General features: G+C 43.4%; 1 protein-coding gene across 1 annotated transcript in view; it reads right to left on the bottom strand.

Moving 5' to 3' along the window:
* Positions 1-7119: 7119 nt before the first annotated feature.
* FBXO36 (F-box protein 36) overlaps positions 7120-25695 on the bottom strand; it is a 146288-nt gene continuing 127712 nt past the window's right edge. The window contains exon 4 of the mRNA XM_082249188.1: positions 7120-7382. Within this exon, the coding sequence (XP_082105314.1) occupies positions 7191-7382 (192 nt within the window). The 3' untranslated portion in view covers positions 7120-7190. The remainder of the gene's footprint in view (positions 7383-25695) is intronic.

The following is a 25695-nucleotide window of genomic DNA, read 5'->3' as shown; positions in this document are numbered from 1 at the left end:
TGCAGGGCTGCAGTCATGGCTGCCAGGGCAGACTAAGACCCAGAGGGTCCTGCAGCTTCCAGGAGTGGATCGGGTGGTGAAACGAGCTCCCCAGGCTCCATGACCATAAAAGGTTAAGTGGAACCGCTGCTCAGCAAAGAAAAAAAAAAAAATCAGGAGGCCACTCCCCGCCATGCACCACTGTGGCACTACAAGAATCAGCGCACTCGCAGCACTGTATACAGCAAGGAAGGGTAGTGTACCCCCAGAGACTCACCACCTGAGATGAAAAGCGCCAAAACGATCTGCCACACTGCTGGAAAGAGGAAGAGGAAACACTGACCTGACACTAGAGGCCCCCACAGCCTCAGCACTGTCTCAGACTTAGGAAAATGGCCGCCAATGCAAACTATGGAGAAACTAAAAACATGGCCGCTGAACTACAGAAACATGGCCGCTAAACCAGGAATCACAGAGACCACGGAAAAATGGCGGTACCACGTGGCACTGCACGGGACCCTGGACCCCAGGGAAAAAAAATTACAGACCCCAGGAGAGGACCCCCTAGGGATTTCCCTGCAGCACCCAGGTACAGACACCCCTAACTGGGATGCTCCTCCAGCCCAGCACCATGTAGCCCCCCTACCCAATTTCACCCATGCCCCCAAACAGGGGCCAGGGGGGGGGAAAGGGGACAGGTGAGGGGGAAGCAAAAGGGAGAGGAAGGACACGGGGGGGGGGGCCCGCGACCACCCCAACAATTTTGCAGGAAAGGAGGGGGGACACTACTCACCATAAAATGGTCACCAGGCGGGCGCCACTCCCAGCAGTCCACCGCACCATCTTGGAATGGGGGTGCTGCGGCCTGAGGTATGCTGCAACTCTGGTCGTGACTGCTGTCGTGACCAGTACTATGCGACATCGCCAGGTGTTGCACTCGCCGGTCAGCCCCCATCCAGTGGGGCTATGTCATGGCCAACTTAGTGCGGAGCTAGTAGTTGGGTCGTGCTCACAGGCCAGACTGGGAAGACAGTAAGGATCTAGAATATCCAGTGCGTCACCCAGTCCGACTGTTGATTGTAGTTCTCACAGGAACAGGTTGATTGTAGTTCACACAAAAATATAAAAAGAAAAAGTAAAAAATTCCATTTAAATAGGAAAGAATGCCAGGACCACAGATCCCAGCCTGACTAGGCAGGAAAAACTGGAGTCCTACAGCAGGAAGTGATGTTATACCCTCTGGGACTGTTCCAGGGGCGTAATTTAAAAAGGTTTTCACCTAGTCCTACTCCTAGAGAGCAAGATCATAAGCCCAATGGTCTGAAGACTTTAAGCTGTGTCTGTCAGCGAACGAAAGAGAAAATAACAATTGTCCCAGGCCCCCTTGTCAGAGGGGGCCCTAGACTTTCTTTATGAAAAATGTAATAAATATAAAATGAGTTGTATTATTAAAAATATTTAAGTGTGTGGGTGTCAGGATATGCAACAGTTAAGCTTGACTTCCGAGACAACGAAAGGGAAAAAGTATGTGAACCCCTAGATTAATGACATCTCCAAGAGCTAATTGGAGTGAGATGTCAGCCAACTGGAGTCCAATCAATTAGATGAGATTGGAGGCGTTGGTTACAGCTGCCCTGCCCTATAAAAAAAGCACACACCAGTTCTGGGTTTGCTTTTCACAAGAAGCATTGCCTGATGTGAATGATGCCTCACACAAAAGAGCTCTCTGAAGACCTACGATTAAGAATTGTTGACTTGCATAAAGCTGGAAAGGGTTATAAAAGTATCTCCAAAAGCCTTGCTGTTCATCAGTCCACGGTAAGACAAATTGTCTATAAATGGAGAAAGTTCAGCACTGCTGCTACTCTCCCTAGGAGTGGCTGTCCTGTAAAGATGACTGGAAGAGCACACCGCAGACTGCTCAATGAGATGAAGAAGAATCCTAGAGTGTCAGCTAAAAACTTACAAAAGTCACTGGCAAATGCTAACATCCCTGTTAGCGAATCTATATTACGTAAAACACTAAACAAGAATGGATTTCATGGGAGGATACCAAAGAGGAAGCCACTGCTGTTCAAACAAAACATTGCTGCACATTTACAGTTAGCACAAGAGCACCTGGATGTTCCACAGCGGTACTGGCAAAATATTCTGTGGACAGATGAAACCAAAGTTGACTTGTTTAGAAGAAACACAACACTATCTGTGGCGAAAAAGAGGCACAGCACACCAACATCAAAACCTCATCCCAACTGTGAAGTATGGTGGTGGGGGCATCATGGTTTGGGGCTGCTTTGCTGCGTCAGGGCCTGAACGGATTACTATCATCGAAGGAAAAATGAATTCCCAAGTTTATCAAGACATTTTGCAGGAGAACTTCAGGCCATCTGTCTACCAGCTGAAGCTCAACAGAAGATGGGTGTTGCAACAGGACAGTGACCCAAAGCATAGAAGTAAATCAACAACAGAATGGCTTAAACAGAAGAAAATAGGCCTTACAAAGTGGTCCAGTCATAGTCCTAACCTCAACCCGATTGAGATGCTGTGGCATGACCTCAAGAAAGCGATTCACACCAGACATCCCAAGAATATTGCTGAACTGAAACAGTTCTGTAAAGAGGAATGGTCAAGAATTACTCTTGACCATTGTACACGTCTGATCTGCAACTACAGGAAACATTTGGTTGAAGTTATTGATGCCAAAGGAGGTTCAACCAGTTATTAAATCCAAGGGTTCACATACTTTTTCCACCCGCACTGTGAATGTTTACATGGTGTGTTCAATAAAAACATGGTAACATTTCATTGTTTGTGTGTTATTAGTTTAAGCAGACTGTGATTGTCTATTGTTGTGACTTAGGTGATGATCAGATCACATTTTATGACCAATTTGTGCAGAAATCCATATAATTCCAAAGGGTTCACATACTTTTTCTTGCAGCTGTATATACAGCTTAGTACATGGCGGATGACAGCTGGGAACCCCAGCAGTCAGAGCTCTGCATGGGAGTACCTAAACTATTAAAAGGCAGTGAGGAACCCATCAGAATCCATCCATAACCAAACATTATATAAAGTCAGGTCCATAAATATTGGGACATCGACACAATTCTAATATTTTTGGCTTTATACACCACCACAATGGATTTGAAATGAAACAAACAAGATGTGCTTTAACTACAGACTTTCAGCTTTAATTTGAGGGTATTTACATCCAAATCAGGTGAAAGGTGTAGGAATTACAACAGTTTGTATATGTGCCTCCCACTTTTTAAGGGACCAAAAGTAATGGGACAATTGGCTGTTCAGCTGTTCCATGGCCAGGTGTGTGTTATTCCCTCATTATCCCATTTACAAGGAGCAGATAAAAGGTCCAGAGTTCATTTCAAGTGTCAACTCTCAATATGAGATCCAAAGAGCTGTCACTATCAGTGAAGCAAGCCATCATTAGGCTGAAAAAAACAAAACAAACCTATCAGACAGATAGCAAAAACATTAGGTGTGGCCAAATCAACTGTTTGGAACATCCTTAAAAAGAAAGAACGCACCGGTGAGCTCAGCAACACCAAAAGACCTGGAAGACCACGGAAAGCAACTGTGGTGGATGACCAAAGAATTCTTTCCCTGGTGAAGAAAACACCCTTCACAACAGTTGGCCAGATCAAGAACACTCTCCAGGAGGTAGGTGTATGTGTGTCAAAGTCAAAAATCAAGAGAAGACTTCACTGGAGTGAATACAGAGGGTTCACCACAAGATGTAAACCATTGGTGAGCCTCAAAAAACAGGAAGGCCAGATTAGAGTTTGCCAAACAACATCTAAAAAAGCCTTCATATTTCTGGAACAACATCCTATGGACAGATGAGACCAAGATCAACTTGTACCAGAGTGATGGGAAGAGAAGAGTATGGAGAAGGAAAGGAACTGCTCATGATCCAAAGCATACCACCTCATCAGTGAAGCATGGTGGTGGTAGTGTCATGGCTTGGGCATGTATGGCTGCCAATGGAACTGGTTCTCTTGTATTTATTGATGATGTGACTGCTGACAAAAGCAGCAGAATTAATTCTGAAGTGTTTTGGGCAATATTATCTGCTCATATTCAGTCAAATGCTTCAGAACTCATTGGACGGTGCTTCACAGTGCCGATGGACAATGACCCGAAGCATACTGCGAAAGCAACCAAAGAGTTTTTTAAGGGAAAGAAGTGGAATGTTATGCAATGGCCAAGTCAATCACCTGACCTGAATCCGATTGAACATGCATTTCACTTGCTGAAGACAAAACTGAAGGGAAAATGCCCCAAGAACAAGCAGGAACTGAAGACAGTTGCAGTACAGGCCTGGCAGAGCATCACCAGGGATGAAACCCAGTGTCTAGTGATGTCTATGCGTTCCAGACTTCAGGCTGCAATTGACTGCAAAGGATTTGCAACCAAGTATTAAAAAGTGAAAGTTTGATTTATGATTGTTAATCTGTCCCATTACTTTTGTCTCTTAAAAAGTGGGAGGCGCATATACAAACTGTTGTAATTCCTACACCGTTCCCCTGATTTGGATGTAAATACCCTCAAATTAAAGCATTTTATTTGTTTCATTTCAAATCCATTTTGGTGGCATATAGAGCCTGTCAGGGTTATTGGGGTGATTAAATAATAGAAAAAAATGGATTTAAAAAGTCATGTATATTCCATCTTATGCATATAGATTTTGAACCATGCAGCTTCCATCTTGTTTGGAGGTGAATGAGAGTTCATATATGTTCTTTGCAAAATGTCTCTTACAGAGGGTCTATGGTTTCAACAGAAGATCTCTGTATCTATGTAGTCATAAATAAGTGGAAAACTGACGTTCTTTTAGATAAGACTCAGTCAGCCTGAAGCTATACCAGATGTTAAGGGGTGATGTCTCCTTAATTGTCTGTATTTTAAAGATGAACAATAGGTTTAAACTATAAGTTTTAAATATACATTATCATGTGTGAGAAGATATTAGCAATAATTATGTCATATTATGTAAGGCATATACATATTTAGAAATTATCTGTCTATCATATGTTGGGTTTATATTCTTGCTAAATAACAAATCTTACTTAGATAAAACTAATTCCACTTAAATTACTTCATTTTAAGGCATGTGGTAGGAGTGTTTATATAAGAATTGCTTTAGACTGGACTAAGTGATATAAACCCTACAAGCCAGACGCTTTTCTTGACGGTATAGGACACATCCAAATAATTAATGAGACTTTCACTAGCCAAGAGGTCAAAGGTTATCTTTAAATAGTGGTCTTATTGTATGTTCTAATTATTTTATATGCTCAATCTAATGAACAGTACAATATTGCCCCCTTTGGAGATACTACCAAATGCAGTCTTGGGGTAATTCAGTATTTTCCAATATAAATATATATATTGTATTAAAAATATAATTATTATTATAAATGGCTTACCAGATCCAATAATTGCCAAGATGAGTGATGGAGATATAGATGGACATTTATGTATGTACTGAGAGTATGGACAAGTTTTTATGTTGCTTTTATGGTTAATCTTGAATATAAAGGAATTATCATTTAATTTTATTATCCAAAGTACGGATTATTTGGAGAGGTGTTGCCAATGACATCACCAGTTAATGGATAGAATATCCCAACCAATGGGGATAAAGTTTCATCCCTCTGGGTTTAACTTATGGTAATTTTAATAGTCCTTTGTTCAATACCATATAAAAAGGAGAACCCAGATGTAATAGGACACATCATTACATTACTGACAACACCCATTAAACTTGCAACACACACGCTACTCACATCCATCTATATACTCATCTAAACATACTCCATTTTGCTCCATCATTTATCTGAAACTTTGAGGGAAGCCAAACGAAACTCCTCCCTCACTGGCCACCATCTTGGGAAGGCAGCCATTTTAGGACTATGGTAACCACTATTTGAAGCTAGCAGCCATCTTAAGTGTGGTAAATATAACCTTGCTGTTTATTTGAATATTTAACAATTGTTTATTTCCTTCCTTATATGTTTTATATTGCATATTTAAGGGTAATAAGATTACAATCCCAGCCGTATAAACCATAGTAGATTTTTCTCTAAAAAGCTGATTTTTGTTTTTATACATTTTTATTAATATCAGATTTAGCGCATTATTTGCGATTTTAGTCTCCCGTTTTGCATAGCCTATTCTCGCTCCATCTGCAGTGGAGTGACTGTCGGCTGCGCCATTCGCAGACAATTGTGGTCTGATTATATAGAACACTTACCTATGGTTTATGCTATACCTGGAGAAAAAGGTAATCTTGCTTTATTTTTGCTTTCATTATTGAGCTACATATCACATTGCATTTATCGTTTTAAGTTTGTATTTTATGTAGAGTTATCTTTTTGTGTCATTTCCAGTTTGATCATATATTGTGAATACATGTCTTGTGAATAAATATTTTTATATATTCCTTACTGTAGAGACTGTTTTCACTAAAGATTGGTATATGCTTTTAAAAAGAAATTAATCAATTAAAAAGAATTCGCTACATATTGATTTGTGGAAATAAGTTGAGATTCTCCTACCTCACAGATCTTTGCTTATTGACATAAATAGACACTGTTATATTCAGAGCAGTATAAATATTCTGACAAGCCAAAAAGATTAGAATTGTATCGATGTCCCAATGTTTATGGACCTGACTGTAGTGGATTGACCTTTTTAAACAAACCTGCTCAAAAATGATTTAACTAGTATGCATTCTTATACATATCCAAATAAAGACGCTCAAACGTAATTATATTTTAGCTTTTAATTCCACAAATGCTTCTAGTACAAAAGTATTGTAATGTAAAAAAACAAATAAATCTTAAGCAGAAAATTATTTTGGCGCTGTATTTAAGGCACGAATGTTTCACAGAATAAACAGAATAAACCCTGAATAATATCTAAGCGTACAAGGACTGTGGCCATAAGCAAATCATATAATTCTGTGTTAGGTTAGGGATCTTTAGTCTATAGCTTCCTTCCTATTTGGAAGGACTGTCTATGTTCCCCATATAAACATATATTACTAGAAACCTAAAAAAAATAGACACTGGGTGCTATGGGCAATACAGACGGTTCTTTTTTCAAACATTTCAAACATGTTCCTATTTCAGAAGTAATGAGGAGTCGTGGCTCCTTTTTACTTGATTATTCGGCACCTAATGCTGTCATTCCAAGATGATATCTTGACTTTTTTCCTGTTTCTTCCTCCACCTCCGGAGCTGGAGCTGAAGCTGCAGTTTGTTGGTGAAGAAAAACTGCTTCCAGCCAATATTTTGGGCTAAAGCTCTCATTTCTGGGGTGACGGTATCACAAGATTTTTCTACAATGTGCTCCCATAGCTTGTCTGAATTGCAAAGCTGTTTGTAAAGAAAAAAAAATGTAAATGCAGCTTTACTTAAAAAAAGAACATCTGTTTGTTACAGAAACTCACACCAAACAAAACATTTGCAAGTACACTAACATATTGAATTCTTTCTGATTGTATTAATATATGAACACTACTTTTTCACTGATAAAATTGTCTGCGTCAGGCATGTCCATTTTCAGGAAACAGGATGAGTTTCCATGCTAACAGAGGGATTATAGGAGGCCCTCCCTCTCAGGGGTCCTAAAAGTGTGGCGAGAACAAGTTAGGGCACTGAATTTTGAAAAAGCTTCAAGTGTACTTCAACTTTTGCCACCAAATTAGGATAACAACCACTGTATATTTGTTACATGTTCTCATTCACATAGCATAAATGTTAAAGTCTGCTACTTAAGTTTTATGGAAAACTCCAAAACTGAAGTTTTCCTCTGCTATGCAGCAGGGGGCTGGAGACTGAATTTTTAACATAATTAATCTTGCCTGTATTGTGCTGGCAGATCTCATTATCAGTTGTAAACTAGATTTTAACACTGTAAGGGATAAAGATCCCAGGGCTTGGATTTTGCAGTGTATGTTAACGGGAGAAACTTCATGATCTTTGTCTGGGGAAAGATTCACTACAAAATAGTTCAGAGTAGCAAAGCTGTTTGTAAAGAAAAAAAAATGTAAATGCAGCTTTACTTAAAAAAAGAACATCTGTTTGTTACAGAAACTCACACCAAACAAAACATTTGCAAGTACACTAACATATTGAATTCTTTCTGATTGTATTAATATATGAACACTACTTTTTCACTGATAAAATTGTCTGCGTCAGGCATGTCCATTTTCAGGAAACAGGATGAGTTTCCATGCTAACAGAGGGATTATAGGAGGCCCTCCCTCTCAGGGGTCCTAAAAGTGTGGCGAGAACAAGTCAGGGCACTGAATTTTGAAAAAGCTTCAAGTGTACTTCAACTTTTGCCACCAAATTAGGATAACAACCACTGTATATTTGTTACATGTTCTCATTCACATAGCATAAATGTTAAAGTCTGCTACTTAAGTTTTATGGAAAACTCCAAAACTGAAGTTTTCCTCTGCTATGCAGCGGGGGGCTGGAGACTGAATTTTTAACATAATTAATCTTGCCTGTATTGTGCTGGCAGATCTCATTATCAGTTGTAAACTAGATTTTAACACTGTAAGGGATAAAGATCCCAGGGCTTGGATTTTGCAGTGTATGTTAACGGGAGAAACTTCATGATCTTTGTCTGGGGAAAGATTCACTACAAAATAGTTCAGAGTAGTGCACAAATGATTGTTCCAAAGAAGCATCTAAAATGTAAGATATTTCCAGGTACACTGTGTCAATCGGAACACATAACAAAGATATAGTTGGGTTAGCTCAAACCTAAATGTAAAAGTGGAGATACACTGTGACAGTATGAGTTTTCATGCCTGCTGACTGCAGGGCTACAGAGCATAGATTTTGAGTGGAGAAAACTGCTTTTGCAGCTTTCCCCATATCTTGGTATTTCCGGATGGGGCTCTGTATTTTGGAGATTTATTGGGTGGGATGGAATCTTCAACCCGTCGTCTGGGTGTTGTGGACAACCTGCAGGGTGTGTACCTAGGTACACACAGCCCTTATCAGGATGGGCTGGTGAGAGCAGTAGGTGGTGGGAGTTGGAGTTGGAGCTGGTTGAAGACAGAACCCTGTCAGAAGAGCTGGGAGTACCTGGTGGAGAATGCAGCCCATGCAAGGGGGATTCTGAACCCAATGAATGGGAAAGTCTGGCCAATGTTGAGAGTCTGGGAGACCAAGAGAGGGTCTGGGGGCTGAGGAGGCCAGTGAGCCCAGGAGGGCTGGAGAGAATCTGGAAGTCTCTGGTGGGTGCAAGATGGAGGTACTGGGAAAACCCTGTCAAGAGGCTATGCGGGCCTGAACAGCAAGGTGCTTTTACCTAGACTGAGAGAGCCTGAATAGCAAGTAGTCTGGGGGACCAAAACAAGCAGAGAAACTGCTGACCAGAAAGCCAGGTGGTTCGGTATTTTTCATTTGTGTTTACTGACTGAAGTTGAAACCCCTGCATGGGAATTCTGGATGGACTTTTGATTTGTTCTTTCTTCTCTAATAAAAGTGGGCTACCAAGCACTTAACCATAATATGCCTGTGTGACGTGTACTCACTGTACAAAAAAGCATCTACCACTGAGCTAAACAACCCCCATATCACCAATGTTGCTCATCTTACTTTAAAAAAGTAATTAGTTACAGTTACAAATTACTTCTCCCAAAAAGTAATTGAGTTAGTGACTCAGTTACCACATTGAAAAAGTAATTAGTTACTCAGCAAAGTAACTGCGACTTTTTTTACTATGCTATAATGCAATTACGTTCTATAAGATCTTTAATAGTGGTGGCGGTGTGGCACACTGCGGGGGTCTGAGTCCTGAGTCTTCCTAACTGTGAGTAACTGTATTTTGTTTTGTTTTTTGGTACCTGCTGCCTGAAATGGTGGTGGCAGTGTGGTGGTGGTGTGGCACACTGGTGGTGGTAGCGGTGTGGCACACTGGTACTGGGACACTAGAGCAGGGTCCCCATAGATCCCCCTTTAGAGCAGGGTCCCCATAAATCCCCCTTTATAGCAGGGTCCCCCAAAGATCCTCTTTAGAGCAGGCCATGCTCCCCATAGATCCACCTTTAGGGAGGAGTCCCCATAGATCCCCCTTTAGAGCAGGGTCCCCATAGATCTATGGGGACCCTGCTCTAAAGGGGGATTTATGAGGACTCTTTTCTAAGGGTGGATCTATGGGGACCCTTCTCTAAAGGGGGATCTATGGGGACCCTGCTCTAAAGGGGGATTTATGAGGACACTGCTCCAAAGGGGTATCTATAGGGCCCCAGGGCCTGTTCTAAAGGGGATCTAGGGGGACCGAGTTCTAAAGGGGATCTATAAGGGACCCTGCTCTAAAGGGGGGATCTATGGCACAGATCCCTCTTTAGAACAGGGTGGCCATAGATCCATCTTTAGAGCAGGCCAGCGTCCCCAAAGCTCCCCCATAGATTCCCCTTTAGAGCAGGCCAGGCAGGGTCCCCCAAAGATCTCCTTTAATGATCGTTTTTAAAGTTCTGGTTTTGCTGTTATAGGAGGACACACACTCACAGTGCAGAACGAATGAAGAGTTGACGTACATCTCTCATGAGAAGCTGGGACCTGGGCGGGCTGGACACACTGTGCAATGCTGAGACCAGCGTCGGGCATGGCAGGCACGGGCAGCAGGTTAGAGGAAGAACTTGGAAGTTGCTTCCGTTATCCTTCTCTGAGTCCTCCGCTCTGAAGGACTCAGAGCCTGGGGGGCGGGGCAACCAATGCGCAAGGTGCAACTTGAGCAGTAGTGTACCTGATTGGCTAGGATTCCGACACGGTCCTACCAACCAACAGGCAGAGGCATGGGAGGTGGAAGGCAGCTGTGACTGTCACTGACTGTGCCGCCGCCGCGGACCCTGCAAAGACTGCTCACGGACACCGGTGTCCATGTACGGACACATTGTCAATCCCTGTGACCTTGTCTGAGTCTCCTCCTCTTCTCTTTCCTGTACCGCAGACATCGGTCGTAGAGGAGAGGGGGAATTACAATTGCATCTACTGCCATCTAGTGGCGGTAGTTGTAATTGCGGTAACGCAGCCGAAAGTAGCGGCAACGGCGTTAAAGGGAGGGAACGGGTAATCAGTTAGATTACTCGTTACCCTCAAAAGTAACTGCGTTAAGTAACGCTGTTTACTTAAACGCAGTTACTTCCATCACTGCATATCACACTACTATAAATTAGCCATTACTCAGTCAGGGTGAGCTGATATCCACACTATACTCAGTGTAACCACACTTAGGTCCTGGGCAGCTGATAAGGCAGTACAGCCAGCTCTCTTATTGTCAGAGTGCAAGGAAAACAGACCACACAAAGATAAAGTAAAATAAAGCAATTTATTTATGCAACAATAATAATCACACAGCAAGAGAGAGGAGCAAAATCAAGAACAGCTGGGGTCAAGTTTGGAAGCGGGTAGTCATCCTGGTCGGGATCGAGTCCAGGAACAGGTAGTTATCTAAGCCGAGATAGAGTCCAGAAGCGGGTAGTCTGCCGAAGCCGGGTCATCGTCTGATGCGGGGTCATCTGCCGATGCAGAATCTAGAGCCAGGAAGGTCATCAGCCAAGCCAAGTCATGCACGGAGAAACCACAGAGACCAGAGGACTGCTAGCTGTGATGCACTTTGGAGCGCAAACGCAAGGACAAGGTCTGAAAGCCATCAGGTTATATATATATATATATATATAGTCAGGTGTGCAACATCATCACTGAGCGATGGCCAGGCAGGAAACAAGTGATGATGCAAACAGAGTTTATAAGAGACAGCAGTCTGCACATATCCAAGATGGCTGCCAACAGGAAGGCAAGGTAAGACCTTGACAGTACCCTCCCCTCAACGGCCCCTCCTCCGCGGAGCAAAAAATGGTTTCTGAGGAAAGCGAGCATGGAAAGCGCGGAGCATGAACATCAGTGGAGGCACTCCTCAGGACCATAACTTTTCCAGTGAACCAGGTATTGAACCTGACCTCGGAACAGATGAGAATCCAAGATGTTGCTAACCTCATACTCCTCATGATTGCCCACAGGAATGGGACGAGGGCAAGGAAGTGGCACGTGAAAGACATTGGACATATGCATGCCAGGAGGAAAATCAAGGGCATAGGCCACTGGGTTCACCTTACGGAGGATGCGAAAAGGGCCAAAAAAACGAGGTGCCAGTTTTTGAGTGGGCACCTTGAGGTTGAGATTACGGGCCGACGACCACACCCTCTCCCTGACCTGGTACCAAGGAACAGATAAACATCTCCAGTCTGCCTGGAGCTTTTGACGCTGTGCATAGACCTGTAAACACTCTTGAATCTGCACCCAAGAGGAACGGAGGGCACAAAGGTGATCCTCCACAGCCAGAATGTCCTGTGGCAAAAATGACTCGGGTAACACAGCCGGTTGGAACCCATAATTGGCCATAAGTGGAGACATTCTGGAGGACGAGTTGACGGCAGAGTTCTTGGCAAACTCTGCTCAGGGTACCAGATCAACCCAATTGTCCTGATGGTCAGAGATATAGCAGCGGAGAAATTGCTCCAGAGCTTGGTTGGAACGTTCAGCGGCACCATTGGACTGGGGATGGTAGGCTGAGGAGAAGGAGAGTTGAATACCCAACTGGGAGCAAAAGGTGCGCCAGAACCTAGAGACAAACTGACTCCCACAGTCTGAGACAATCTCCTTAGGCAACCCGCGTAAGCGAAAAACCTCCCTGGCAAACACAGAGGCAAGCTCCTGAGAGGTCAGCAGCTGCTTAAAAGGAACACAGTAGCACATTTTGGAAAACCAGTCAACAACCATGAGGACAACTGTGTAACCTAGAGACACGGGAAGTTCCACAATAAAATCCATGGCCAGGTGAGACCAGGGACGCTCCCCATTGGGAATGGGATGCAGTAGGCCCAAGGAAAGGGGCCGCGGAGATTTGTTCTGGGCACAGACCGAACAAGTGGGCACGTACGCAGCACCATCAGTGCAGAGAGATGGCCACCAGAACTGACGGGAAAAAGCCCAGAATCATCTTAACAGGGTGACCGGCAGTCAGGTACAAAACATTTGCCAGCAGGTCTCTCAGTGGGAGCAACAGGTTGGGGGGCAGCTAAGATGTGTTCCTCAAGAGGAGAGGTTAAGTTGGTGCAGAGGGCAGCCAGGATATGATCTGAAAGGTATGACCGGTGTCGGCACGGAGTCCTCCCCAGTAAACTCAGAATACTGGCGAGACAAGGCATCAGCTTTAACATGCTTGGAGCCAGGCAAATAGGAGACCACATAGTTAAAACAAGACAATAATAAGGCCCATCTGGCCTGATGGGGTGTGAGCCTCTTGACCTCACACAGATTTGTTAGATTCTTATAATCGGTGAGAATGAGAACTGGAACCACAGAACCTTCAAGCAAGTGTCTCCACTCCTTGGGAGCCAGGATAATGGCCAAGAGCTCTCTGTCTCCAATCTCGTAGTTGCATTCAGCTGGAGACAGCTTCCTGGAGTAGAACCCACAAGGAAGTAAGGGTCCATCAGGTGTCCACCGCTGATATAGGAGAGCACCTACTCCCATCTCAGACGCAGCCACCTCTAGGAGAAAGGGGAAACCAAGATTGAGATGAGACAGAATGGGAGCCAAGCAAAAGCAGACATGAGGGCATTAAAAGCTTAGATAGCAGCAGGCGTCCAATTGTGGGGATTGCTGCCCCTCTTGGACAGATCTGAGATAGGTTTCGCCAAAGAGGAAAAGTTCCTGATAAATTTCTGATAGTAGTTGGCAAACCCAAGGAAACGCTGAATGTAACGGAGACCACTAGGGTGAGGTAACTGTAGAGCAGCCGAAACCTTCTGAGGGTCCATAGATAACCCCTCAGCAGAAATGATGTAGCCCAAGAAGGCAACCTGAGACAGGTGGCATTCACATTTCTCAAGCTTACAGAAAATCCCATTCCCGTTTAACCGTTGCACCACCCATCTGACATCCAGGTAGTGTGATTCAATGGAGTCGGAGTAAATCAAGATGTTGTCCAAATAGACAACCAGGCATTGCTGCAACATATCATGAAAGAAATCATTGATGAACTCCTGGAAGACAGCGGGAGCACTGCACAAGCCAAAGGGCATTACTAAGTATTCGTAATGACCGGTTCTGGTATTAAACGCAGTCTTCCACTCATCGCCCTCCTTGACCTTTACAAGGTTATAAGCGGCCCTTAGGTCAAGCTTGGTAAAGACCGTTGCTCCCTTGAGGCGGTCAAACAATTCAGTAATCAACGGAATCGGGTATGCATTCTTGACCGTGATGCGATTGAGACCCCTATAATCAATGCAAGGTCTCAACTCACCCCCCTTCTTTACGAAGAAAAATCCGTAAACCCGCTGGAGAAGTGGACTTGCGAATGTGCCCTCGGGCAAGTGCATCCACCATGTAATCCTCTATGGCCTTATTCTCCGCAACAGAGAGAGGATAAACCCTGCCACGAGGGAGAATGGCACCAGGTTGCAAGTCTATGGCACAATCGTACGGAGGATGAGGAGGAAGAGTACCAGCGCGCACATTGTCAAATACATCTTGATACTCATGATATTCAGTAGGGAATACTGAATCTGAGGAGGTACAAAGTACCTTAACAGGCCCATGGATACAAACAGCACCACACTGTGGAGACCAAGAGAGAATCTCAACCGACTGCCATTTAAAGGTCGGATTATGCTTCTGAAGCCAAGGGTACCCTGAAACAACAGAGTAGTGTGGGGACGATATAACCTGGAAACAGGCTGACTACCTATGAACAGCCCCTGTAGCCATGTCAACTGGAACAGTCTTGTGGGTAACCTGTGCCGGTTGCTGGGATCTGCCATCAATCGCCTCGATGACCAGTGGAGCAACGCGGGGCTGCAAGGGTATGGAATTCAATTCGCAGCAGCAAACGTACTGTCAATAAAGTAACCACCAGCTCTGGAGTCTACCAACGCCTGGGTAACCACTGAGCCTGCTGCCCAGGAGAGGATAACTGTGATTAGCGGCTTATCTTTATGGGAAACCGGGGATGAAGAAATTCCACCTAAGATCTGCCCCCGACAGGATCTTAGGTGCGAGCATTTCCCAGACGGGTAGGACAAGATTTGAGGAAATGTCCCCCAAGGCCGCAATACAGACACCGGCCCTCGCTCCTCCTAAAGGCCCGCTCAGCCTCGGAAAGGTGAGTGAACCCTAGCTGCATGGGTTCACAGCCAGACGCACCATCCCCAGGAGGCATGGGAGGTGAGGGAGGAATGGGTGGGAAAGAAAACGTAGGAGCCAATCTGGTAGGAGGCCTCTGCAGGCGTTCCTTAAACGATGGTCTCTCCCTGAGCCTGGCATCGATCATAATCAGGAAGGAAATGAGAGCCTCGAGCTTATCCGGGAAATCCTAGGCTGCGATCTCATCCTTCAATGCATCGGAGATACCATGAGAAGACCGCCACCAGAGCCTCATTATTTCAGCCCACCTCTGCTTCCAGGGTACGAAATACCATGGCATACTTGGCAACGGTTCGAATACCCTGTTGAATGGACAGGAGCAGCTTAGCAGCAGAGCGAGCAGGCACATCAAATACCCTACGAAAGGAGGCAACAAAACTCAGTAATCGAGAATCACGGAATTATCGTTCTCCCATAAGGGATTCGCCCAGGCCAGGGACTTTTCCGAGAGCAACGAGATTAGGAAGCCCACCTTTGACCTGTCAGAGAGAAATGCCTGAGGAGCCATCTCGATATAAATGCCCACTTGGTTTAGGAAGCCACGACACTGACTCGGTTCACCCCATAGTGCTGCGGGAGGGAGGCTGAACCAGTCATCCCTCTGGTAACAGCAAATTCAGCTGCAGGAGTGGCAACAGGAACACCAGCAGATGAAACAACAGGAGGAACCACTGGCCTAGCAGCACCAGGAGAAAGGTGTGCTGTGCTATGGGAAGCGTAGGAGCACCCGCATCGTCAGGATTCATAGCCCTTGCGTACTGTCAGGGTGCCAAGAAACCAGACCACACGAAGATAAAGTAAAATAAAGCGATTTATTTATGAAACAATAATAATTGCACAGCAAGGAGGAGCAAAATCAAGAACAGCCTGGGTCAAGTTTGGAAGCGGGTAGTCATCCAAGCCGGGATCGAGTCCAGGAACAGGTAGTCATCCAAACTGAGATAGAGTCTAGAAGCGGGTAGCCTGCCGAAGCTGGGTCGTCATCTGATGTGGGGTCATCTGCCGATGCGGAATCCAGGGCCAGGAAGGTCGTCAGCCAAGCCAAGTCATGCACGGAGAAACCACAGAGACCAGAGGTCTGCTAGCAGTGATGCACCTTGGAGCACAAACGCAAGGGCAAGGTCTGAAAGCCATCAGCTGATATATATAGTCAGGTGTGCAACATCATCACTGAGCGACTGTCAGGCAGCAGACAAGTGATGATGCAAACAGAGTTTATAAGAGACAGCAGTCTGCACATGTCCAAGATGGCTGCCAACAGGAAGGCAAGGTAAGACCTTGACACTTATATGGTGGCCTGGACCCCACCGGTTCAACAGGGGAACTTGGGCATCTACACAGCAGGAGGGCCAGCTTTACTGCCTTATCAGTGAAACCAATTCCCCTATAGCTCTCCCTGCAGTGCAGCCAGTTTCTCCTCCTCTCCCTACCCTGGCTTTTGGCTGCTGCAGGGGGAGCTACAGGGTGATCGGTTCCAAGATCTGTTTAGACCCCTGATAATTCACAAAAGACCCTCCAACAGAGCTGTTACAAATATAAAAATACAAATAACAAAAATTGTAAAAAAAAAAAAAACTTAAGGGCTCTTTTATATGTGCTTGACAGGCGATGAAGAAGCATTGTATCACCTCTTCACCTCCTGATTTAACAGTGCACCAGTGCATCGCAATCACGTGCATTGTGTGTGGTTGTGGGCTGCCTGCAAAATAGCGACGTTCACTGCAGCGGTGGAATGTGTACACCCTCAGCCACTGTCTCTGCAGCTAAAGGGGTAGTGCTTGGGGAGGGGGCTTTAAAAGCGCAGCATGGGGTTTTACCACCCCCTAACCTCACATGTGCACGAGCCCCGAGGGCTCATTCACACAGGTACTCTGACCATGTGCATGAGTAATTTGTTTTTTGCAGCTCTAGCCGCCTGTTACCCAATGGGGACGCAGCAGCTGTACAAACACAGTCGCAGGTCCTAATTTGACAGGTGTGAAGGTGTGGGTGGGTCTGTGTTTGAAGCCGTCCACCTGCCCCCACATGTATGTCAAATTAGGACCTGCGATTGTGTTTGTATAGCTGCTGCATCCCTATTGCATAACATAAGCTACCTGCACACAGCTCCAGGTAGATGCAGCCACATAAACAAACCACTGATTTACACTGTGCAGGCCACAGCCCCAACCCCAAGCCCAATCAGCCCCAAGACCTCATTTTCACACAGAGCTTAATTTATTAACTTAATACAGTTTTATCTGCTAGCTTTAGCAGGAATATTGTAAGTTAGTGGTTGTGTCCACTAATAATGATTATAGTGTATTTTTAGCAAAAATATTGTTTCGATATTTTATTTGGGGGGGGGGGGGTTTAAGATAAGTTGTGCGGGCCCTGTGATTTCCAAAAGCAGCCCTGCTTAGATCATAGTAGAATATCAGCAAGATAAGAAAGTATTGTAAGGAAATCAAGGGTTTAGCAATCATAAATGATCATCATACTGGGACTTGGATACCAGGGCTAATGTAGCTACAATTTGTTCCAGGACATGTTTTTTCATACAGGGTTGAACACAACAGATGGTTTTTCTTTTGAAAGCAAGGCAGCAATATAACTAATGAACCAATGATGTTGGCTGCACACTATTCATTTACGCATACGTGAGCTGCAATTCCCATCCTCCATACACAAGATCTAAAGCTAATGTATCAAAACACTATTCCTGAAAGACCTATAGGAATATGTAGTACCAGCTCATTAACTGCAGAATGACCAGAGATTTCTTATTTTTGGCTTTTTTAAAAGTCATTTTAGGCAGATAGAGTTCACTTTAAAATAGAAAACTGCAAGAATCATTATTAAGGCTTGAAAAGGAGTTAAAGGAGATAATAAGACAACCAATGTGACGTGTCTCTAATGAGAGAGCCTTTCAGTAACTGAGCTGTGAACTGCTGCCAGGAAACTCCTTGTGAAAGCTTGGGGAGTATGATGGAACACAGCCAATGAAGATACAACACTGCAGAGAGATGTCAGCTTTGGAGACCAACTCTTTTATCTAAAGGTCTTTGAAGTAGCACAAAGCCTCTGTGCAAGGTTAGGTTAGGAGCTCACACTCATGAAGCCCCAGCCGCAGAATCCACTTTACTCCTATATTTATTTGCTCCTGGTTACAGTGCAATTACCACAGTGACAACTGCCCTCAATGTTTAGTGACATTGTTCTAACTCCTTAGCTCAACTCAACTCCTTGTAAAAAAAATTTGAAAACCATTTATCATTTTCCTTCCACTTCACAGTTATGTGCCACTTTGTGTTGGTCTATCACATAAAATCCCAATAAAATACATTTATGTTTTTCATTGTAACATGAAAAAATGTGGAACATTTCAAGGGGTATGAATACTTTTTCAAGGCACTGTATGAGAGGAGGAAGCTGTGAGCCTCAAGGGATTTGAGTACAAAAATCTACTTTTGCTATAACCCATTAATGGACACAGCTTGCTGTTAAGTAAGGAACCTAGGGATGATCAAAAGTGGTTCTAACAGAGGGACGGGAACTGAAAAACAAAACACAGGTCAACCAGCTTATCCAAATAAAGGGAGATCAAGGGCAACAGGACAGAAGCAGACACAACTGACCTTCATAAAACTTAGGGAAGGTGTGTACAGGAGACCAGGTCGCTGCCTTTCAAACATAAGGCACAAAGGCCCAAGGACAGAAGACCCTGCCCTGAAAGGCATCCATGAAAAGGCCCAAGAACTATAAATGATATTACAGAATCAAAAATTACTTCTCAAAGTTCAGGATCTATCCAAAGTTCTCCAAGATCCCCATTAGAGTGCAGTTAACGAGGTCAGCTCTTTTGTCCAGGTGTCCAAATACTAGAATGTCCAGAAGACCCAGAAACTGGTGTAATGATCTTTGTGAATACTATCAGGGCTGAAACAAGGCTTAAAGGGAAGGACCACAAACCAACAGTGGTTGTCACCATGGCAAAGCAAAGAAATACTTGAGGTTTAAGATGGGAACGTACAGTATAAATATGCACCCTTTATGTCAATGGATACTAAGTCTCTGGGCTAATGGAAAGCAACAACTGATAAAACGGATTCCATTCAAACTTTTGAGGAAGTGCGAAGGCATGTAAAGCCTTTAAATCCAAACTAGGATGAATACCTTCTTCATTGCTGAAAGAAGGTCTGTCCAATGCTGCTGAGACATAAGAAAACACAAAGCATAAAACGTAAGTGAAGATCAGAGGCAAAACTATATGTTGTTATCTTTGGATACAATGCCTAGCACCAAATCATTGGTTATTCAAGCTTCCCAAATCCTTGTAGTAAGCCACCAACCCCCCTCATTACCTGTGATGGAGCTGGTGGGGACAGAACCTAATGCAAAGGTGGATTACTTTTTTGTCATTTTCTTTATAAAATGACAGTACAAATACAATTCTAAACATATCACCTGTATCAAAACAGATCACCATTAGGGTTGCAGTGAAAACATCCTTACGTGTGGGTTATTTTTTTATTTCTGGGTACTTTTTTTAATGTTAAGAAAATGCAAAAACAAAAAAAGCAGAGAGATCGATTCAAATTTTCAAAAGAGAGGGGGAAAATAGAAAGACATCTATTGGAATTCCAAAGAAGGAAAGGAGGGTGGAGAGTAGGGGAATATGAGTGGGCAAGGGAAGAGAAGAGAGGGTAAAAGGGTGTGGATCCAAACCTTGAGGTATAAAGATAAATCGATCTAGATGGTTAGTTCAAGTCTCAGTCCTGGGACCCCTTCAAAAAGGCCTCGTATTCTACCAAACAATAGAACAACCACTGACAGAAGGCTTTCTCTGTTTCTTGAAAGGTGAACAAGAGGTCCTTCATTAGTTTTCTTATCTTTCATCCTCACAAACCACCATATCAAGGTCTGAAGGTCCCGCTGCATAGATAGATCTATTAACTGGGTTTGATCCCCTAGTTTACTAAGGACGTTTAGAGCCCCCTTTAATCCAAGGGGGTGGAAGAAAACTTGCATGCCCAGGAACTATAACCTGACTAGGAAAGTTTTGATGTAGAATTGAGGTAAATTAGTACTCTTATCTCTCATTGCCTTTTTAAAAACTTTGCCCAGTACAAAGTCTAAAGCAGGATCTGCCACAAAGTGTAATTTAAAAAAAGTCTTCTTACACTGTTCCACTGACCAGCACTTAAGCCAGAACCTTTTGTGGATGTGGACAAAGGAAAGAATTACCCAAGGAATAACCAAGTTAGCATCCAGTGCTGTATCACACATTAAAGTGGATATAAACCCCATTTATGAAATCTGACCTGGGCACATATATCTGTAGTGTTTTTTTATCTCTCTCCAAAGCCCTAAGTCCTGTGTCCTTCTGCTGCTCACTTCCTCTTCGACACAGGAGATCAAAGCAGCTGGGAATTTGTGTTGGGGTGGGTGCATAGAGATAGATTAGCAGAGAGCTGGTCTAGTCACAGAACAGCTCTGCATGTTTCTTCCTTCCTCTGCCTATGTGGAGGGGAGGGGGTGTGCCTTTCCTCCAATCAGCTATGACAGAGTGTATGCCAAGACTCCACACCCAGTGCTGGAACAGGGAGAAAAAATTCTAACATGATGTTCACTTTGTAAACAGTGAAGAAAGCTGAAGACAGCAGATATACAAATAAAACGTATGTAGGGAGATTATTTTCATCTCGGTGTATCATCCAAGGCTGTTCACTTCACTGGGTATATGTGAGGGTTTACATCAACCTTAAGTTAAACATGACATTTTGGTCAACAGCCACCAAATCCTAGTTTAGTGATTTAAACTAAGCAGCTAAATTCGGAGAAAGGAGTGCAAAGGTGAGCATGATTTGAAAGGCAGATCCCCTCAAGGAGTAAATGGATTAATACACTGCATCCAACTTCTTGTTAGCAGGGTATTTAAAAGACAGCACGTCTTCCATAGGAATGGTCAGAGCTTGTGAAGGAAAAACACCAGGTGGGGGGGGGGTACACCATTTTCCGAGAAAATCCTCTGCAAAGGGATAGAGCGCCAATACCTGCCTAGGTGCAAGGAATTGTTTGTTTATGTGGGCAATTTCAGTCTTTGTAGACAAAATCATGAAATAGAGGATGATGAGGAGACACCTTGGTGGAATCTTTCAGTCTGTAAGAGCCAAGCCCAGACAGTGTGGCAGTGGAAAGGATGATGAATTCTTTAATAATATAGTGGAACACATTCCCCCACAGAAACTTCAACAGAACCAGGGATATTAGGTATCTTTGCATTAGACTCCACCAGAGACGGTGGTGGTAGGCATTTGAAAACCTTGCATTAATAAAAATAAAAACCCCTCCACGCAAGCATAGGGGTAGATTTATTAAAACTGGAACACCCAGAATCTGGAACAGCTGTGCATGGTAGCCAATCAACTTCTAACTTCAGCTTATTCAATTAAGCTTTGACAATAAAACCTGGAAGCTGATGGCAGCCCACTCCCTCCCTCCTCCTCCTTCATGCCCACTAACCAGCTAAATACAATGGGGTGCAGGATATTAAATCTTGATTGATGGAGGCTTCTCCTCCCTGTTATTTAAAGACAAAGGCTGGAGGGGCGTGACACAGTCTGTGACCAGCAGAATTCTGCCCACACTATGTTATTGCCAAAAATAAAGATTTATTTTTAAGTATATATTTGTATGATGACTTAAAACAGTTTATTGATATTATTTATTCTTACTCAGTATTCTAAAGGCTGTTTTTTTTTTTCAACATGTGACCAGCAGCAGAGGACTAGAAGCTCCTCCTGCTTATGTTTGCCTGCAGATAGGCTGAGAAAGAGCTGGGTCATGTGACAGCAGTATATCCACTAGCCAAGAAGGTACTTACATTTTTTTTTTAAATTAGAATAATTAAAGTGCCATCATCCATATGCAGAAATAGAGACAATGTAAATGAAACTGTGTGTGTTTAGTATCACTTTAGCCGCTTGCCGACCGCCCTATAGCACATATATACATAATTCTGCACTTCTGGGTATTGGGCATGAGTGCGTGCCAGTGACGGCTTGCTCCAGCTGTGATTCTACACAGTGGGAGCTGATCAGTGGGTACCGCGGACCTGATGCCCGCTGGCACCTGCTGATTGTTCTGTACTACACAGGCAGACTGGTGATCTGCCTATGTAAACAAGGCAGATTGCTGTTGTGTCAGTATAGAAGGCATGGATCCTGTGTTTCTGTAAATCAGGAACACCAATCTATGCCTTCCACTAGTAAAAGCAGCCCCTCCACTACACTGAAACACCAGCTAGGCACACAGTTAACCCTTTGATCACCTCTGATGTTAACCCCTTCCCTGCCAGTGTCATTAGTACATTGACAGTGAATATTTTTAGCACTGTAATAATGTCACTGGTCCCCAAAAAAGTGTCAAAAGTGTCAGTTAGGTGTCATATTTGTTCACTGTAATATCGCAGTCCCGCTATATGCCGCTGGTTGCCACCATTACTACAAACATAAAATAAATAAAAATTCCATAAATATATCCCATAGTTTGTAGACGCTATAACTTTTGCGCAAACCAACAAATATAAGCTTATTGGCATTTTTTATATGTAGCAGAATACACATTGGCCTAAATTTATGAAAAAATGTGATTTTTAAAATTTTTTAATTGGATATGTTTTATAGCAGACAGTAAAAAATATTGGTTTTGTTTAAAACTGTCAGACTTTTTCGTTTATAGTGCAAAAAACAAAAAAACGCAGAGGTGATCACATATTACCAAAAGAAAGCTTTATTTGTGGGGGGAAAAAAAAGGACATACGTTTTATTTGAGTACAGCGTCGCACTACTGCGCAATTGTCAGTTAAAGTAACACAGTGCCGTATCACAAAAAATGGTCTGGTCATTAAGGGGGGTAAATCTTGCGGAGGTCAAGTGGTTAATTTTCTGGCCAATGAAATTAATGAAATCCCAAGCGCAACTTAGGCATGCCAGGAGAAAAGTGTTTAGAAGAATCCCAGTGTACATGGGGCCTTAAAGAAGAACTCTAGCTTTTCCTCCCCATAACAGATGCATTATTCATGTAAATTAATTACAACCCCACTGTCAGATTGTGTGTAACTTCATAGTTCTTTGACTTCCTGTTTCCTTCCTTTTCTAGTCCTGATACTACATGTCCCATGATCTTTTGAGCCTCTGTAGCTTCAGGGCGGGCTTTGGGAGTCACTTGTACCAGTTCTGGGAGTTGATGTGGGTACATCCTAGGGTTACTGTGGGTGTTTCTGGGCATTCATGTGGGTGGTGAAAGATGTAAATGTGTCATACCTCCTCCTGTGTCATTTCTGTCTTGCAACATGCCAAAGAATAATGGCTTCCTGGAAGTCTAGAAGGGCTTTGGGAGGTTATTATGAAGGTGTTTCCATCACTTCACAGAGAGCAGGGCAGGAGCGAGCCACCGGTGTGCACTCGGGCCCAAATCCCAGAAGTGTAGAATCACACACACACACATATATATATATATATATATATATATATATATATATACATACATATACACACACATGATTCTGCGCAGAGTGGCCGCCCTGAAGCAGTAAATGTGCTATGGGCCGGTCGGCAACTGGTTAAAGTGGTTGCAAAGTCAGAAGGTTTTTTATCTTAATGCATTCTATGCATTAAGATAAAAAAAACAAAAAACTTCTGTGTTCAGCACCCTCCCTTAAACTTACCTGAGCCCATCTCGATCCAGCAATATTTCAGGACAGACTCAGCTGCCTAGGACTCTCCCCCCTCATTGGCTGAGACGACAGCTCGATGCCATTGGCTCCCAGTGCTGTCAAAGTCAGTGAGCCAATGAGGAGAGAGAGGGAGCTGAGTCGAACCACGGCTCAGTGTCTGAATGGACACACAGAGCTGCAGCTTGGCTCAGGTGCCCCCATAGCAAGCTGCTTGCTGTGGAGGCACTCAGCAGGAGGGAGGGGCCAGGAGCGCTGAAAGAGGGACGCGAGCAGAAGAAGATCTGGGCTGCTCTGTGCAAAACCGCCTGCACAGAGGAGATAAGTATAACATGTTTGTTATTTTTAGAGAAAAAAAAACGGAGACTTCAGCATCACTTTTAGCTTATATGAAATTTTAATGATTTGTTCAAATCTACTTTACCACTTTAATACTTTAGTATCACACAACATTTTTATTGATTCCTCTGACCAGATCCTCAACCATTGCTCTTGGCTGACCACTATAATCCATCTGTACATTGTAAACTTACGTATTTTCCTCACACACACACGAAGAAAATATCAGATGAATAATCGTCCATTATTTTTGCATGCTAGTCCTATACTGAAAATGATTAGGTTACTAAAGTTACAAAAATTCTCGCATGACAGAATACAACTTCGGAAGTGATGTAATGTATTGTTCCATTTCCGAGCATACGTGGTCTTGGTCTTAGACTTTTTTTTTTTGTACAAAATACTATACAAATACTATACTAATTTCATGAAAATCGTTAGTCATGCTTGTTCCTTCTAATATTTTCGACTGAACGGTCATGATCGGCTCTCGAAAGCTGTGTACTATCGATCAGATTATCAGGCGATCACTCTGAAAGTGGTATTTTTCGGCGGATTTTCTGATCGTGTGTACTATGCATTATGGTATGTGATTGTAAAATAAAATAAGGAAACGGTCCTGTTCTATATAAGTGTAAATGCCAGGCAGTTCTGCAACAAAACTGTTTCCTGATCAAAGGTTCCTTGGCTTGAAGGAATTTTTGGATTTCCTAACTCATGACTCAAAAGCTTCTGATTAAGTGTTTGGATGCAGAACTAAGCTTATAATTTAGTCTTTTCACCCAAAAGTCCCTGCTCTTTTCCAATTCAGAACTAAAACCTGGGATTTCATGTACTCTACAACTACAGCAGGATTGGCACTAATCTCTTTAACACCTTCTCAGCCAAAAAGACTGCCATTTGCTGGGATTTTTTTTATATTGTGTATGTTGCTTACTGCTGATGCAAACATGAAAGTTGATGTGGCAGAAAGCCTGTTGAAAACCAGTCACCCGCGTATTGTATTACCCTGAATAACCTGGAAACAGGAAAAGGTCTTGAGAGGTTTCAGAGATACTATTTAGTCGCCCTCTGCTGGCTGACACTTAAAAACAAGTTGTAAAAAGATCTAAAGATAGAAAATGAATTGAAGAGCAAACTTGGAGTAAACTCATATTTACAAAAATGTAAGGGGTGTACTCACTTTTGTGAGATACTGTATCTTGTTTTAACTATTTCCAATCAAAGCGATTCTGACATTTCTCTCATATACAGTGCCTTGAAAAAGTATTCACACCCCTTGACATTTTCCACACTTTGCCATGTTACAACTAAAAATGTAAATCAGCCATGTCCAACCTGCGGCCCAGAACTGCAGGCAATGCGGCCCACTGCCCCCTGACAATTTTTTTTTTTGCTGGGGAC

This window comes from Pelophylax lessonae (assembly GCF_965119305.1).
Source record: "Pelophylax lessonae genome assembly, chromosome: 3".
Classification (NCBI taxonomy): Eukaryota; Metazoa; Chordata; class Amphibia; order Anura; family Ranidae; genus Pelophylax; species Pelophylax lessonae.
Note: the sequence above shows the minus strand (reverse complement) of the source record. Positions and strands in the feature narration are given on the sequence as shown.